The sequence below is a fragment of the Primulina huaijiensis genome, chromosome 1 (genome assembly GCF_012295235.1).
Source record: "Primulina huaijiensis isolate GDHJ02 chromosome 1, ASM1229523v2, whole genome shotgun sequence".
Taxonomy (NCBI): domain Eukaryota; kingdom Viridiplantae; phylum Streptophyta; class Magnoliopsida; order Lamiales; family Gesneriaceae; genus Primulina; species Primulina huaijiensis.
In genome coordinates, this window is record NC_133306.1 from 26,259,486 (window position 1) to 26,275,972 (window position 16,487).

General features: G+C 34.9%; 2 protein-coding genes across 10 annotated transcripts; one reads left to right on the top strand and one right to left on the bottom strand.

The window, feature by feature from the left end:
- The first annotated feature begins 697 nt into the window (after nucleotides 1-697).
- LOC140989922 (sulfate transporter 3.1-like) lies at nucleotides 698-4,684 on the top strand. Its single transcript, XM_073459463.1, has 12 exons — nucleotides 698-1,130; nucleotides 1,222-1,429; nucleotides 1,525-1,696; nucleotides 1,786-1,851; nucleotides 2,396-2,509; nucleotides 2,838-2,954; nucleotides 3,067-3,193; nucleotides 3,283-3,569; nucleotides 3,643-3,833; nucleotides 3,943-4,028; nucleotides 4,103-4,179; nucleotides 4,297-4,684. The coding sequence occupies exons 1-12, from the start codon at nucleotides 776-778 to the stop codon at nucleotides 4,483-4,485; spliced, it is 1,989 nt and encodes a 662-aa protein (XP_073315564.1). The 5' UTR covers nucleotides 698-775; the 3' UTR covers nucleotides 4,486-4,684.
- Nucleotides 4,685-4,845: 161 nt separating this feature from the next.
- Nucleotides 4,846-9,572, bottom strand: LOC140989882 (protein NETWORKED 1C-like). Of its 9 annotated transcripts, none has more exons than XM_073459435.1 (4): nucleotides 9,409-9,572; nucleotides 8,834-8,978; nucleotides 6,156-8,743; nucleotides 4,846-6,049 (listed from the first exon to the last, which is right to left on the bottom strand). In XM_073459435.1, the coding sequence occupies exons 2-4, from the start codon at nucleotides 8,925-8,927 to the stop codon at nucleotides 4,925-4,927; spliced, it is 3,807 nt and encodes a 1,268-aa protein (XP_073315536.1). In that variant the 5' UTR covers nucleotides 8,928-8,978; nucleotides 9,409-9,572; the 3' UTR covers nucleotides 4,846-4,924. The 9 variants fall into 9 exon arrangements, with proteins under 9 accessions (XP_073315536.1, XP_073315510.1, XP_073315497.1 ...); XM_073459409.1 differs by having other exon boundaries at nucleotides 8,834-9,049; XM_073459396.1 differs by having other exon boundaries at nucleotides 8,834-9,055.
- Nucleotides 9,573-16,487: the final 6,915 nt, after the last annotated feature.

Sequence of the window (16,487 nt, forward strand, 5' to 3'; positions counted from 1 at the left end):
TATCAATCATAAAAAAAATTATTAAATGATAAGAATTGAAGGAGATTCCAAATTATCCAAATCCATATTATATATAGTTATATAGAACACCATTATTTTTTATGTAGTCACCTGAATAAATTAAATATAATTTTACTTATTTATACTCGGCCAAAGAATATTTATATTTGATTCGATTAAGCTAGATTTGATGAGACAACAATCCAATTAAAATATTTGGTATTATATCATATGTTAAACTGTGTGCCATTACCATATTTAATTAGAAAAATTCGACCTTAAGAATATTTTATAATCTTTATAATATTATAAACATATATAATTTTTGAAGTTGGATGTATTGGGATTTGGATTTTAAAAGTTATTATGTGATGTACGTGTGTGTAACCATTTTGTATTGTCTAATGATCACATCAAAATATGAATATATAATTATTTGCCTAAAAAATAGAGAGACAATACAGTTTTTAGTGATTTTTTTCCCATTTAATTGGTTTGTAATTTTTTTCAAAAATATTTAATTAAACGGGTATATCAAAAGAGGCATTATATTGGAGGTGAAATCAATTAATAATGGAGGGCAATAAAAATAAATCACACTTTATTGTTCCTAAATATATTATATTATTTTATTTTCTTGTCCCTGCCAAGTAGGTACTCCGAAGACAGACTTCCACTATAAATTCCCCTCCATGCACCCTTCACTCCACAACTCTCAGATTCTTACAAATCCTTCTTACAAGTAAATTTTTCTGAACATTTTGCTAACCCTAAAATGGTTAGGGCCGAGTATACTTATCCGTCACCGAACGATGACTATATCCTCGACCCAGTACGGAGACACCGTGCCACGGTTCCTCCACCACAACCATTCATAAAGTCGTTAAAGAACACTCTAAAAGAAATGTTTTTCCCCGATGACCCCCTCCGCCAATTCAAAAACCAGCCACCGAGGAAGAAGTTTGCATTAGGGTTACAGTACATCTTTCCAGTATTCGAGTGGGGTCCCCGTTACACATTGGACTTGTTTAAATCTGATCTCATTGCCGGAATCACCATAGCCAGCCTCGCCATCCCTCAAGGGATTAGTTACGCCAAACTTGCTAATTTGCCTCCAATTCTTGGCCTTTGTGAGCAAAAGTTTATAATTTTTTTTACTAGAAAATGTTATATATAAATAAATTTCGTAGCTAACATTTTTTTTTGACGATTTGTTATTAGATTCAAGCTTTGTTCCGCCATTAATTTATGCTGTAATGGGGAGTTCAAGAGATTTAGCAGTGGGGACTGTGGCCGTGGGATCACTGCTCACAGCCTCTATGTTGAGCGCTGTGGTGAATCCAAACGAGAATCCTACACTCTATCTTCATCTTGCTTTTACTGCTACTCTCTTCGCCGGGCTTTTTGAAGCTTCTTTAGGTATTTTCAGGTAATGGGATCCTTACGGCCAAATCGTGTTTCAGACAATTTTTTGGATCGATGATGATAAATTTACTCATGTTTTCTTGCGTACAATTGTTGCAGATTAGGTTTTATCGTGGACTTCCTGTCGCATGCAACAATAGTAGGGTTCATGGGAGGAGCCGCGACGGTGGTGAGCCTCCAGCAGTTGAAAGGGATACTTGGATTATCCCATTTCACTCATTCTACAGATGTTATCGACGTTATACGCTCTGTTTTTACCCAGATTCATCAGGTTCTTCTTGTTTATTTATCTCTTTTTCTTGAATTTACAGTTGAAATAATATGTCTATTCAATAGTTTGCTGTATCTGATAATTTGCAGTGGAAATGGGAGAGTGCTGTTCTTGGATTTGTTTTTCTTTTCTACCTCTTGCTGTCCAGATACTTCGTAAGTTCGTCTCAATGCTATATTCGGTATCGTATTAATATCTCATACAAGAACTATACTTCGTAAGAATGCTTTTGTTTATTAAAATATTATTCCTTTCAAGTATTTTCTCCAATCTGTGCTTGGATATTTTCAAATTCAGCCAACTCCATAATAAGGAAAGATAAAAGTAGATGCCATTGGGTGGGCGGCTTTTGCATTGAGTGCAAAATCAATATTACCTTTATTAATACCTTTTGAGCCTCAAAATATGTATAATAATTAATTACTTGTGAATGTGTACATATAATTACAAACGTCAAACTCGAAACTTTGACAATTGTGTATAACGTCAAATTAATGGTTTGCATATCTTTGTCTGAATTAATTCAATTCTTATAATCAAGTGTAGGACACTTGTACTAATTTATTCTCCAATTTATATATATAACTCATAAATCATTTAATTGTGTTTTAAATATTGTAATTAACAGATGATAACTATAAATTTATTTTGCCAATGAATATTAATGATGTTTTATTGAATTTGGTAATTGAAATGCAGAGCAAAAAGAAGCCAAATCTATTCTGGATTTCAGCAATGGCTCCATTGACGTCTGTGATATTGGGAAGCCTTCTTGTATACCTTACCCATGCTGAGAAGCATGGGGTCCAAGTGGTGAGCCTCACCCTTCCCTTTCATCACTTAATAGTATCGAATTTAATATCCCAATTTTCGGCGCAATCGAGTTAATCCAGTCGTAAGTATTGAATCAGTTCTAAAATCCGGTTTAGCCTTACCTGATCATGTGAGTTCGAATTTGGCGTTTCCTGAGCTTGCTTCGACTTGAATATTATATACATGAATTGAACCTAATCCATCCTTTATATTTCATTGTGTTATTTGTAATAATCATTGAATTGCTCATGCATGTCTTCATTGGGCATGTTTAGATAATAATATTTAAATCTGATCTTGCATGGTTCGGAAATAATTTAACTTACAGATTGGACATTTGGAGAAAGGAATAAATCCACCATCAATAATGAATCTAAACTTCGACTCACAGTATCTGCCAACAACTATCAAAACAGGAATAGTCACCGGCATCATCGCCCTCGCCGTACGTCCTTTTCGCTCCCACATATATAAATAATCTCCCACCCTTTATTGTGTAGCACATGTATATATATCATTAAAGCTGTAATTAATGTATAATATCTTAATTTGGACAGGAGGGAATAGCAGTGGGTAGAAGCTTTGCCATGTTCAAGAATTACAACATTGATGGAAACAAAGAGATGATTGCTTTTGGAATGATGAATATTGCTGGTTCTTGCACTTCTTGTTACCTCACTACAGGTTTGGGATTTGAATATATTATAATTTCTAATTAAAAAACTAACACAGAAGGAAAATGAGTAACATAATTGTCTGTTGATTGATTTCAGGTCCGTTTTCCCGCTCCGCCGTCAACTTCAACGCCGGATGTAAAACAGCAGTTTCAAACATTGTAATGGCATTTGCTGTCATGTTAACGTTGTTGTTCCTTATCCCATTGTTCCATTATACGCCGATAGTGGTCCTGTCCTCAATCATAATCGCCGCCATGCTTGGCCTCATTGACTATGAAGCGGCCATCCATCTATGGAAGATCGACAAATTCGACTTTGTCGTGTGCATGAGTGCTTACCTTGGCGTAGTCTTCGCCAGTATCGAAATTGGCTTAGTCATGGCGGTAAGTACGTTAAATTGCACCCCATTCAAAGTTTGGAATACGATGACGTTAATACGTGTAGTTGGATTTGCAGATTGGACTATCTATTTTGAGAGTACTTCTATTTGTTGCAAGACCAAAGACATTGGTTCTTGGTAATATTCCCAACTCCAAGGTTTACAGAAATGTGGATCAGTATTCCAATACCAGCAGAGTTCCCGGAGTTCTAATTCTTGAAATTGATGCTCCCATTTATTTTGCCAATGCAAGCTACTTGAGAGAGAGGTAACAAACAGTACACACATAAAAAAAAAAAAAAAACTGTTGTTTGGGTCATTAATTCATCACAATCATCAATCAATTGTGAACCCAAATTATGGTTTTCTTGTTCCAGAATTTCGAGGTGGATAGACGATGAGGAAGACCGAATAAAGTCGTTGGGAGAAACGGAATTGCAGTATATTATACTCGATATGAGTGGTGAGTGTTAGGGATTTCCAAATTTAAATGTAAAGGCTTAACATATCAACCAATCGAATTCTTGAACTTGGCAGCTGTTGGAAACATCGATACAAGTGGAATCAGCATGCTTGACGAGCTAAAGAAGATCATCGATCGAAGAGGGCTCAAGGTAAATTCAAATGATCAGCTTTCTGTTATCCTTTGCTTGTCAAGAAATTACTAATAACTTGGAACAATTTCAAGATTATTTCAGTTCTTGATTGGAATTTGGTGTGATCTTGAGCAGCTAGCACTGGCCAATCCAGGAGCCGAGGTGATGAAGAAGCTAAACAAGTCGAAGTTCCTCGAAACTATAGGCCAGGATTGGATCTTTCTAACCGTGGGAGAAGCTGTTGGGGCATGCAATTACATGCTTCACACTTGCAAGCAAATCATGGCTCCAGATCAACCAGAAAGTTATAGCAGCAATGTATAGGGTATTTATGTGTGTGTATAAATATATATAAGTATTCCCGAGAAACAGCATGCAGTTTATATTTGAGATTTAAACTGTGGAAGCAATTTTGTCCACCAAAATAATCTATGTAGCATAAAAAAAAATAATGTACCGATTATTTGTACAGCTTCAGTGCTTTCAAAAATAAAAAGTTGAAGAAAAATGGTTCTATGCGCTACTGTTGTATCATTTCACTTGAATAAAAAATGGTATGCAAATTTCAAGTGTAATTTTCACACAAGTTTTAGTGTAAGAAATGTTCCTGGCGGCAACACTGCATAAAAATCTACTGTAAAGAAGTAAACCGTAAATATGCTGTTCTAGGCCAAGAGCATAAAAGTACCTAAAAGAGGGGTAGCATATACAGATATGACATAAGTAGAGCAGTCGAAATATTAAAAGCAAGAATAAAAAGCTCTCAATCTTGAAAGGTTTGAGGCTGGGAACACGCACAAAATTGTGTTTTTTTCTGCCTATGGCTCGCTCTTCCTCCTCCATATAGATAGTCTCGCAAAAGAACTCTTCTTTTTGTCTCAGAAACTTCGGTTTTTTCTTCCTTCTCATGGTCGAGTTTATGTAAAACGAACTGTAACTTCGGTATCTCCAGCTGCAACCTTGCAATTTTTTCAGACATTCTTTGTGCCTGCTGCGGCAATCTCCTCCTCCTTGTACTTGCTTCAACTTCGGAAAATGTGCTATTTTCTACGTTTTTAGTCAATCTTGCATTAAGATCAAAGAGCTTCATTATGGTTGTATCGGCTTCTTCAAGCTGTCCTTTCAACGACTCACATTCAATAACGTCTTTGCCCCGTTTCCCCTTCTCTGTAACCTCGAGTTTCCTCTTCAAATCTTGAACTGTGATTCGGAGATTGGCCAGTTTCTGGATATCTGCATCCAGCCTAGCTAAAATTTTCCTCTTGTTCGTTCCTTGAATGGGATCTTCGTGTTGGTTCGAGATCTCTAATTTGTCCACACTTAACTCCTTCTCAACCATCGAATCTGAATCAGGAATCAAAATCTCACCTTTCCACTTCCTCATTGATTTAACATGCAGGTTGATATCAGTCTTATCGAGTGCAGAAGAAGAAGAAGAAACTTTCTTCAATTTTCCGACCATAAGACCAATTGTGCCATTTGGATCAGAAGTTTCCCATAATTCGACTATTTCATTCTCTATGCCAACCGGTTCTTCTCTCTTTCTGATACCGTGGGAAGAATCATCAGAAATTTGATCGAGGACAATGTCTTTTGTCAAAAGAACATTATGATCTGCCTCAGAGATTTCAGATGTAGGCTTGGAATTTCTCTTATATTTCCTACCCTTGGATTTTAACAATTCAACTTGCTTCGTCAAAGCTTCCACCTTGAAATGCAGATTCGTGTTCTCCTGGACCACTAGTTCCTTCATCTCATTAACTAATGCCTTTCCAAAAGCTTGAAGCCTAGCACGCACATCCTGCAAGTCAGCAAGCGTGTCTGTGGCTGGGGTTTTCTTTTCTTTGTTCAGATTAATGCTATGGGGAACACTTGTAAATTGAGCACCCTGAATCAAACAAATAAGATAAGAACATAACAGATGTTAAAGCCAGTACTTGGGGACAAAGCAGAGGGAAGAAAACAATGGAGAAATCTTAAAATGTACGCAGTACTTGTAATTCCTCGTTTTCGGGGTTCTGAAACTTAATATGTACGTCAGTCTGGTTCTCCAGGGACGATGTGCATTCTTTCAAGGATACAATTTCAGAACCAATGCACGAAAGTTGAGCTTTGAGAAATTCGTTTTCATCAAAGTAGCCAAGATTTGCTTCATGGAGCTCATAAAACTTCTGCTCATAAAGAAGCTGAGTGACCATAGAGCACTGTAATTGACCAAATATTGATGCAGCCCGAGTCTCCAGCTCGTTTATCTCATTTATTTTGTTTTGAAGCTCAGAATGCAAATCACCCCCTCGGCCTTTTCTCTTGTTCTTCTCTTGATGCAATTCATGGAGCTCAAGTTCCAGTTCAACAATCCTATTCTTTAGGGAATCTCGACTCTTTTTAATGTCAGTGGATTCTATTCTGAGATCTTTGACTTTTTTTTCCAACTCTAGTTTCACTTTTTCAGCTGTGGTAATCTTCTTTTCTGCTTTCTGAAGTTCTAGCCCCATCTGATGCAGCACGGTTTTCCCATTTTCAATCTCATCCATAAATCGACAGAGAGATTCTTTCATTTTCTGAACGTTATTCAACAGCATGTTGGCATAAAGCTGGTCTTGTTCAGTTTCATCCTTGCATGGATGATCCTCAACAGTGTCAACAAACTTCAATAACCGAAAAGTACTGGCCCTCAGATGATTAACTTGATCAGTTAAAGATTTGTTCTCCACTTCTTGATGAAACTTGAATTCCTCCAACTTCGAGATCTTCTTTTCTGAGAGAATGGATTCTTCCACCAGTTTCTGATTGCTCATCAGCAAGTCCCGCTTACTTTCTTCCAGCTCTCGGACCGTTATTCGTAAGACGAATATCTCTAATTCATCATGTATGCCCTTGTCTAGAACTTGAGCAAGTTCTATCTTTCTCCATCGGCATTCTTCATTCAAGAGTCCCCTCTCAGCTTCAACACCACATAACTGTGTATGACTCGTTTGAAGGTAACTCGAATGTTCTTTTCTCTTTGCATCCAAAGAAATCTGCAACTCTAGAACTTTGCGGCAATTCGATTCTTTCTCTTTCTCAAGAGTTATGCATCTATGTTCCAGTTCACTACGAATTTTCACAAGTTCTTGTAGTTTTGCCTGCTTGTTTTCCATCTGGTGCTTCAAACCATCCTTTTCATTGATCAGATCGGCTTTCTCATTTACGAGCAACTGGCAGGAATCTTCCAAGATTTTTGATTTAGCCTTTGAAGCTTCAAGCTGATGGCGTGACCCCGAAAGGGATTTAACTAGAACACTGTAGTTTTCCGAGAGGTTTACGAGATTCCCATTTGTTTCCTTAAGTTGAGTCATGAGTGTGGCTCTCTCATCAACAAGAGTGGATTTTTCATTCATAAGAAATTCACAGAACTGTTCCAATGCTTCTACTTTCCCTCCAGCAGCCTCTAGTTCTACATTCAAATCTGATAGGGAGCACTCCAAAATGGAATTTTTCTCAAGAATCTGCTTGTTCTCTTCCTCAACCTTTCGAACTTCATCTTCCAAGCTCCGGACACTGGTCTCTGCAACGGTCAAAAGTTGAGCCTTATTCTGTAGCTTAGAAGCCATGGACCGAAGTTCTTCCTGAAAAGCTGTTTTAGCATCCAAAAAGCTCAATCTCTCATCTTGAACACAAGCCCAGAGTCTTCCCAGTTCCTTCTGTTTCTCAGTAAGCTCTTGTTCTCGATTTCCCATCTTCAACATCAAAGAATTCAACTCAAAATGAAGAGATTGATTCGATCTTTCTAGCACGACGCATTGTTCTTTAGCACCCTTTAACTTGGATTCCCCATTCTCTATTTCGGAATTGAGACGTTCAGCCTCCACCTGTGCTGATATAAGTGTCTGTTCTAGGCTAGAAATTTTATCCGCTAATTGCTGATATTGCAAAGCTGCAGCTTCTTTTTCCTCGGTCAATTTGGAAATGGTCTGTTCAAGAATTTCGACACCCTGTTCTGCATTTTCTGAACGGTCTCTAAGTACTCGAAAATCCTCCCAAGTTTGAGAATCTTCAGATTCACTTGCATGATCCGGTTGTGGCGATTCTTGATCCTCGACATAAATGTTCCTATTGTTCTGAACCACCCCCTCAAAATTAAGACATTTTCTCACTCGATCAATCGAACCAAATGGATCATTCAATTTCAAAACCTTCTTTCTTGTGACATAATCCGATTCACTGGTAAAGTCGCTCTTAGAAAAGATTGAGCCTAGATCCTCATTCTGCATATCACTATCAGCTTCCCTTATCATGCATAATGGGGTTGACATCTCAGGTGTTCTAGGATCTGTCCCATAAACAGAACTCGCATGTGAATCATCAGAAAACGTCAAGGAAACTTGATTCGGAAACGCTTCTGCCATCGTCCTGTGGGCATGCCGAATCACTCCAGTGGCATGATCGTATCTTTCTGCCAAAGCACGATATGCCCTGTAGAACTCCTCGACCAATTTCATGAGCTCGGGCCGTTTCTTATAATACATCTCCGCCCTTCTTGCAAACGAATCGGCGTCCTCTTCAAGCAGCTTTATCATAGCTTTGACCTTGGCATCCATATCTACAACACCACAAAGAAATACTATGTTCTAAACGCATGGAATTTAAGATAATATCACATATGCGCATAATTAACTATCAGAAGCTATACCTGTGAGATTGTCTTTGAGCCACTTTGAATTCTTCGGGCTAATGTGGCTATCCCACCACCAAGAATACATTCTCCTCGAATCCGCATGCGCCATCTTGACGAGTCACAATGGCACCGGCAAAGCAAATTTGAAGCTGATCCAGAACTGAATGATACCGATTTCAAGAAACCAGTTCAATATTAAGACAGAATATAGAGTTCAAGCTGTCTCTGTTTCTGCAACTAGTGGAAAGAAAATTTATAAGGGATCATGATATTACAATCAAGAACACACAACTTACGACATGCTTTCAACCAGTAACTGCTCCATAATCTAAATTTCTGAGAATTCACCGGAAGAAGTAAACAAAAATCCCATAATTCAAGAATCCCAAATCATTTAATGATCAAACAAAAATTCTGAACCGCAGATAATCAAAATTTCCCCCCCAAAAAAACTACATACGTCCAGAGACATACAAACTGAGAATCAACTTGAACTAGAAGTTAAAGAATTTATTTTGATCAAAATAAATTTTACTCAGAAATAGAAAAAGAAACGTGAACTTCGGAAGATAAAAAAGGCACCCGCCCACCTCAGCTGCTCCTCGGCCTTTCTACTTTAAAGTTAACGCACTCCATCAACGTTTCAGATCTTTCACTTTGTCCCTCTTTAGCTTTATCTAGATTCTCTTCGTTTATTATTATTTTTGTTTGCAGAAAATAATATTCTTTCTTGTTTGTTGCTGTTGTGTGCTGTGATATGCTGACTTTGCATGAGTAATTGATGAACCGTTCTTTAGAATAGATTTATAGAAAAAAACAAGAAAATGACAAATTTTTAGTGACCTTAGAAGTTACTATATTTGTATGCTAATTTCATTTTCCCTATAATTTTATCCGTTTCAATAAAATACATGGGTTTAGTTGAATTTTCCTTGAGAGTTCTCCTTATAATAAATCCACTAATTATTTGGATAAANTTGTCCCTCTTTAGCTTTATCTAGATTCTCTTCGTTTATTATTATTATTATTGTTTGCAGAAAATAATATTCTTTCTTGTTTGTTGCTGTTGTGTGCTGTGATATGCTGACTTGCATGATTAATTGATGAACCGTTCTTTAGAATAGATTTATAGAAAAAAAACAAGAAAATGACAAATTTTTAGTGACCTCCGAAGTTACTATATTTGTATGCTATTTTCATTTTCCCTATAATTTTATCCGTTTCAATAAAATACATGGGTTTAGTTGAATTTTCCTTGAGAGTTCTCCTTAGAATAAATCCACTAATTATTTGGATAAATGATATTTATTGAATTACTGCAGCCAGGGACGGATCCAGGAATATGAGTTGGAGGGCTTAAAGAAAATTAGAAGAATCTATCGTAGACTATCTGTTTTTCTGTCTTTACGTTGTGGTGGAAAACCTTCAATTTGCTCACACCTATGAAAATGAGTTGGGTTGGACTAAGACATTGGTGGATAGGTAGAAATTTTAACTTAAGTAAAAACAAAAAAAATGGGCTGGGCTACAGCCGAGTATAATCTTAACAAGCATCCGTTTCTGACCGTAGCATCTAATTACCGGAGAAATTGGGAGACGGTGAACTTTCTTCACTTTAATATTTATAGAATTTATAAATATAAATATTTGTGTATCATATAACCACGAAATGTATGTCCCATTAAAATTTTCGAATTTTAATTAATACTTTTCATCTTTTTATGAAATAATATTGATGAGCATTCAGCCATAGCATAGGGCTATCTATGTAATTCTTGGTCCAATTTTTATAAGTATGCAAGCATGCATTCGGATAACGATGTGACACTAGGCAAAAATAAGAGGATGAAACATTGAGGCAAATAGCCGTGAAAATAATTTTTTATTTTTTAATAAAAAAAAGTGCATCCATATAAAATTAATGAACTTTCACGTAAAATTAAATATATCTATTTTTTTAAAAAAATTTATACATGAGATTTTTTATTTTTTAAAATATCTTTCACGAGAAAACTCTAATTAATTTTGTGAAATAGATATCTGATCAGATTTAATTAATGAAAAATATTATTTTTTATATCAAAACAATTAATGTTCATGTAAATATAAATCCCATCTATTTTATTGATATTGATGAAGTTTTTGGTCAAAACAATTTTTGTGTCAAACATGTTAGTTGAAAATATTAATTAACATTATATTTTTTTAAAAATTATAATCTNAAAAAAAAAAAAAAAAAACTTTTGCAGTGGCATTTCTGTGAATTGGACACTGATACTTTTCCCTTATTAAAAGCATTAATTAATTTTTCCATGCTTTTGAAAAGTGGTAGAGGCCCTCCACCCGACGAAATAATTGCCCCCCCTCAAAATAATAATGTTTATTTAAAATTAATATTATTTAATATATTTATTAAAACTCGTACATACTTTAATTTAAAATAAAATATACAAATTTTCAAACAAATTTTAATTACCTAATTTTTTTTATTAAATCACTCATAAAAAAAATATGTGTGATTTATATCTTTTTCAATTTGTTAAGCCATGTTTACGACTTGAACTATATATATTTGATTTCAAGAGCATAACATATACATTTGAAATATCATCACCGATTTGGACAAATAGGATATAAATTAAATGACAGTCGACTCTAGAATAACCTAGGAGACGAAACAAAAGGGAAGGACATTAAATCTTTAATCAAAACTTCAACTAACGAATAAAATGGGCAAAAAATTGTATGAGACGGTCTCACGGGTCGTATTTTATGAGACTGATATCTTATTTGAGTCATCCATGAAAAAATATTATTTTTTATGCTAATAATATTATTTTTTATTGTGAATATCGGTAGGGTTGACCCGTCTCACAGATAAAGATTCGTGAGACGGTCTCACAAGTGACCTACTCAATAAAATTATATGTTTTTATTTTTTTTCTGAAAAAGATAACAAAAATATTCGAGTATTTGGCCTTATGAGTGTCACCGCATGTGCGCCTCAATCATGCTACCAACTTCTAATATTATAATTACACCACAGTTTAAGTTCCGAAATCATCTCCAGCCAAAGATTAACAAAAAAATTATATATAATGTTTTAGTTTTGTATTCCTAATTTTATTGTAACCCTCTCTCGTTCTAGATGAAATAAAGTGTGATATTACAAATACATATCGGAATCTTGGGACATATTGTTACAAGGTAGAAATTTTTTTTGGGTGATAAAGAAAAGGTTTTAACGGATTTCGAACTCGAGACTTGTCTAACCTATCTTATATTTAGGGACATATGTTACAATATACCCGTAGGCTTTTGGTGGCATAAATTTCATGTGGAAGACGACAGCTTCGATGCTACTCTTGGGATACAACATCAAATAAATTGAGGAATACATAGTGAAAAAGTATGAGATATCCAGTGATTGATTAGATCTGGTCAACAGGAAATTCAATGCAAAGTAGTCATGTTTTCACTTTTTGACATTCATTGTGAGATGGAATGAAAATTCATGTTAGGTTTGGATTAAAGTTGAGTATAGGGATGAAAACCCTTTTGTTAAAAAATCAGTAAAAATCCCAAAATTATTACTTTTATATAATTTTAATTTAATTTCCAAGATGTAAAATTAAGATCAATATAAATACAGACTCGGAAATGTATATTCAAAACTCGTTTTGACAGAATATTTGATCACAAAGATCTAAGTTTAAACAAATAGATAGCACTTTTGTAATTATAAAGGAAATTATTTTATTCTTGATTCATATAACAACTATGAATTTTTAGATTGGAGTTAAATTAATTGAAAACAAAAACCTAGATTAAGTGGACTTGGGATTGAATATCCAGACAAAAAAACCCAATTCTTCATTGGCCCACACACAGAACAAAAGGACCAAAAACCAAAATATCATTGGCTGGGGCCCATTCAAAAACTTTTATTTTAAGAAAACGATTTGGTCATGTTATGGGATCTGCTATGATTTGCAATGGCCCAAATGATAACGGGCCTTTAATATTATTGGTCGAATAAAAATAACTTTCATTTGTTAAAATAAACATGATTCTAACGCAGCGTTTGGTTGGGCGGATTAGGTGTGATAGATTATTTTATCACACTTAATCCTGCGTTTGGTACGATTTTTATTTAACCAGCCCAATCTTTTCTATGAGTGATTAGGTGGTATTACGTGTGATAAAATAATACCTCCTTCATCCGTAGGATTATTAATCCCTCCTCTATCCCTACTCTCTTTCCAATTTTACCCTTCTTCCTTCACTGCTATTGAACCACCTCGGTTGCCGGACCGCCCTCGCCGCCCTCACCGGACCCTCACCGGACCGCCGACTTACCGCCGTCGCCGCCACGTCGGCTGCCGGATCCGTCGCCGCACCACCGCCGCCGGAGTGGAAGAAGAAAAAAAAAGGAAGGGCAATTTTGTCGTTTCATCAAAAATTTCAAAATTATCCTACATTTAAAAATCTTACCAAACATACTACCATATATTACATATCTACGACAATCATTTTCTTTATCATTTACATACTAATCATTAGTTTATTTTATTCTGCAACCAAACGCAGCCTAAGTGTAAGATCACGTGCTTTTAGTCGATATTAAGAACAATCATTTATTTGTGAAATCCTTAATTATAGTCCACATTATTAAACTTGATAATTCCAAAACAGTTATATCATCGATCATATATGCATATATACATTTTCTCTCTTGATAGATCTTAATTTAGACTACTTCATTTCTTCATTCAAAGAAATTATTGGCTTCATAATATTTTGTAAAAAAACGGTTTTCGTAGAGACTTCGTCGGGACATCAGATAGACCATCAAATAATATGTCCTCTTTTTTTTTTATTATTATTCTTTAAAATGGATATATGATTATCAGTTCGTTTTTATCGATATACACACTACAAAAAAATACTCTTACAGAAGCGGTTTTTTTCAATTTTAAGATCGGTTTTTAACCGCTCCAGCACTTGTACCACCGGTTGTAAAATCGCTCCTCTTATTTATGGCCTTATATCTTATAGAAGCGGTTTTTTCAACCGGTGGTACAAGTTGAAGAACCGCTTCTATTGTTTCTTTTATGTGCGGTTTGATAATGCTCGTACTCATTACTCATTACGGTTTCTTTCCGATATTGTACCTACAATTTGCGACGGTTTTTGAGACATCGTCGTCCACAACATTAGCGACGGATTTATGTAAAACCGTCGCTATTTAGCGACGGATTAAAACACCGTCGTCTACAAATATAGCGACGGACTTTATAAACCGTCGCTAAAATTAGCGACTACTTATTCAAGTATTCCGTCGCTAACTTAGCGACAGTTATATCATAATTTCCGTCGCTAATATTTTCGGTAAAATAAAAAAAAATAATTAATCTAAAAAAACTTACCATATTACTATAATAACATAATTCTAATCTTAATTAACACTTAAAAATGTACTAAAAATTAAAGGAAAAAAATTTACATTAAATCCAAACTAAAATCGTGTAAAAAAAATTTTATTGGGGTGAAGTGGTAAAATTATGTAAGAGAGAAAAATTTTCCGTGGGTAAGAAAAAGGATCGGAAGTGGATTTATTTATAGAAAATCCGGCGACGGTTAATGAAACAACCGTCGCTATTAGCGACGGTTATCAAATAAACCGTTGCTATTTATGGCGGAATAGAATAACGGTCGCTAATATTAGCGACGGTTATGCATACCTGTCGCTAATATTAGCGACGGGTTTGATAAAAGAGTCGCTAATTGAATACATGCGACGGTTTTATTTTACCCGTCGCTAAATTTAGCAACGGTTTTTTAACACTGTCGCTAAATTTAGCGACGGTATCAGTGAAACCGTTGCATTTTTAAAAAAGCGACGGTGTATTTTAAACCGTCGCTAATATTAGCGACGGGTTTTTTTAAAACCGTCGCTAATAGTAGCGACGGTTTGTGGGAAACCGTCGCTAACTGAACAATGAATATAAATGATAGGTGCAATTTTCAAATCAATTCTAAAAAAATAGAGCTATAAGTGCGGTTTTTGTGAAACCACTGTTAAAAATATTCAATTAGAGTAGTTTCCAGAATGGTTCTAATAGTTAAATCAATAGGAGCAATTTATAGCAACGGTTGATACAAATCGATACTAAAAATTGCACAACTAAAGCGGTTATGCGACAACTCCTAAAAGTAAGGAAATAGAAACGGTTTAAGTAAAACCGATTTTGTTGTTCAGTTTACACGAGCGGTTTTAGAAGTGCTCCTCAAAAACCGCTTCTAGAAACACTTTTTTTTGTAGTGACAATCATCGTTAATTGGGGTTTTACAATGCCGACATTACTTAAAATCAACATTCTATATACCTTATGTCGTTCTTTTATGCAGCATGTATGTATGTCCTTCCGACATTAATTCATGTTAGTCCTTCTCCTTGAATTGTGAATTGAACAATTAGTTGAAGAATCAAAGTGGTCCTGGAGTTAATGTTGTTCCTCTTCAGTACCATTCGTCAAAGAGATGTCATTGTAGCTAGTATTTAAATTTTAGCCACGAAGGTTGTATATATATTGGAGTACTCTCATCCGATCAAATAATAATAATATTAATATTAATAATAATATATTACATGTTGCTTTCCTAGTGGCTTAATTAATTTCTATGTGACTCCTATTTAATCACTAAATTGAAATATTTTTAATGATTATTATTTGTTAGAAAAATGAGTTTTGTACTCATTTGAATCGATAAAATAATTCGAACGAGCTACGTAGCAAACGAAATTATTTCTTGATTACCAATTAGGGTGAATGAGAAATTAATTGAGTTCAAATGTTATCGAATGAAAAGATTGAATCGAAAAGATTATATATATATATATATTATAATATATTATTATATTGTAATATTATATAATTAAAATAAAAATAAAAATTTATTGAAATCACACGGCCAATTGGCCGCGTGATTTCGTGAATGTGAGAGGCGCCACTTTGTCTTGGCCGAATGGCCAAGATGAATGTGATTCTTTTTATTATGAAATAGTGCACCATTTTATGAAGAGACATGACTCTTGGTTCAAGACTTTTCATCAACTATAAATAGAACCCCTCTCATTTGCATTCATGGTATCAAAATCTCTTCTTCTTCTTTCTCTCTAATTTAATTCTTTATGCGAATTTTTAAGCTTTAGCGCTTAAAGTTCAAATTTTCAAGATATAAAATCTTGAGTTTGGATTTTCTAAGCTTTTACGCTTAAATTCGAACTTTGGAATTAAATTAAAGAGTTGTCTTCTAGTTTTGAGTTTTATAAGCATTTGCGCTTAAATCCAAGTTTTGCAAGATATAAACTCTTGGAATTGGATTTTTAAGTTTAACGCTTAGAATTCGAAACTAGAAAGTTTTCATACCATCTTGATAGCGTTCTAAACATTTCAAGTTCGTGTGGCTTTGAAATTTGTAGTGCTACTATTTTAAAGCCGTAGTCGTTGTATCTTGGGAAACGAATTGCCAACAACCGTGAGCACCGGGGCGGGGCAATATCGTTTTAAGGAAAAAGAGTCAAACTCTTGCCTCGACTATTTTCACCTAGCCATTTGGTTCACCCATTTCTATCCCGAGTTTTCCCAAGACAAATTAAAGAATA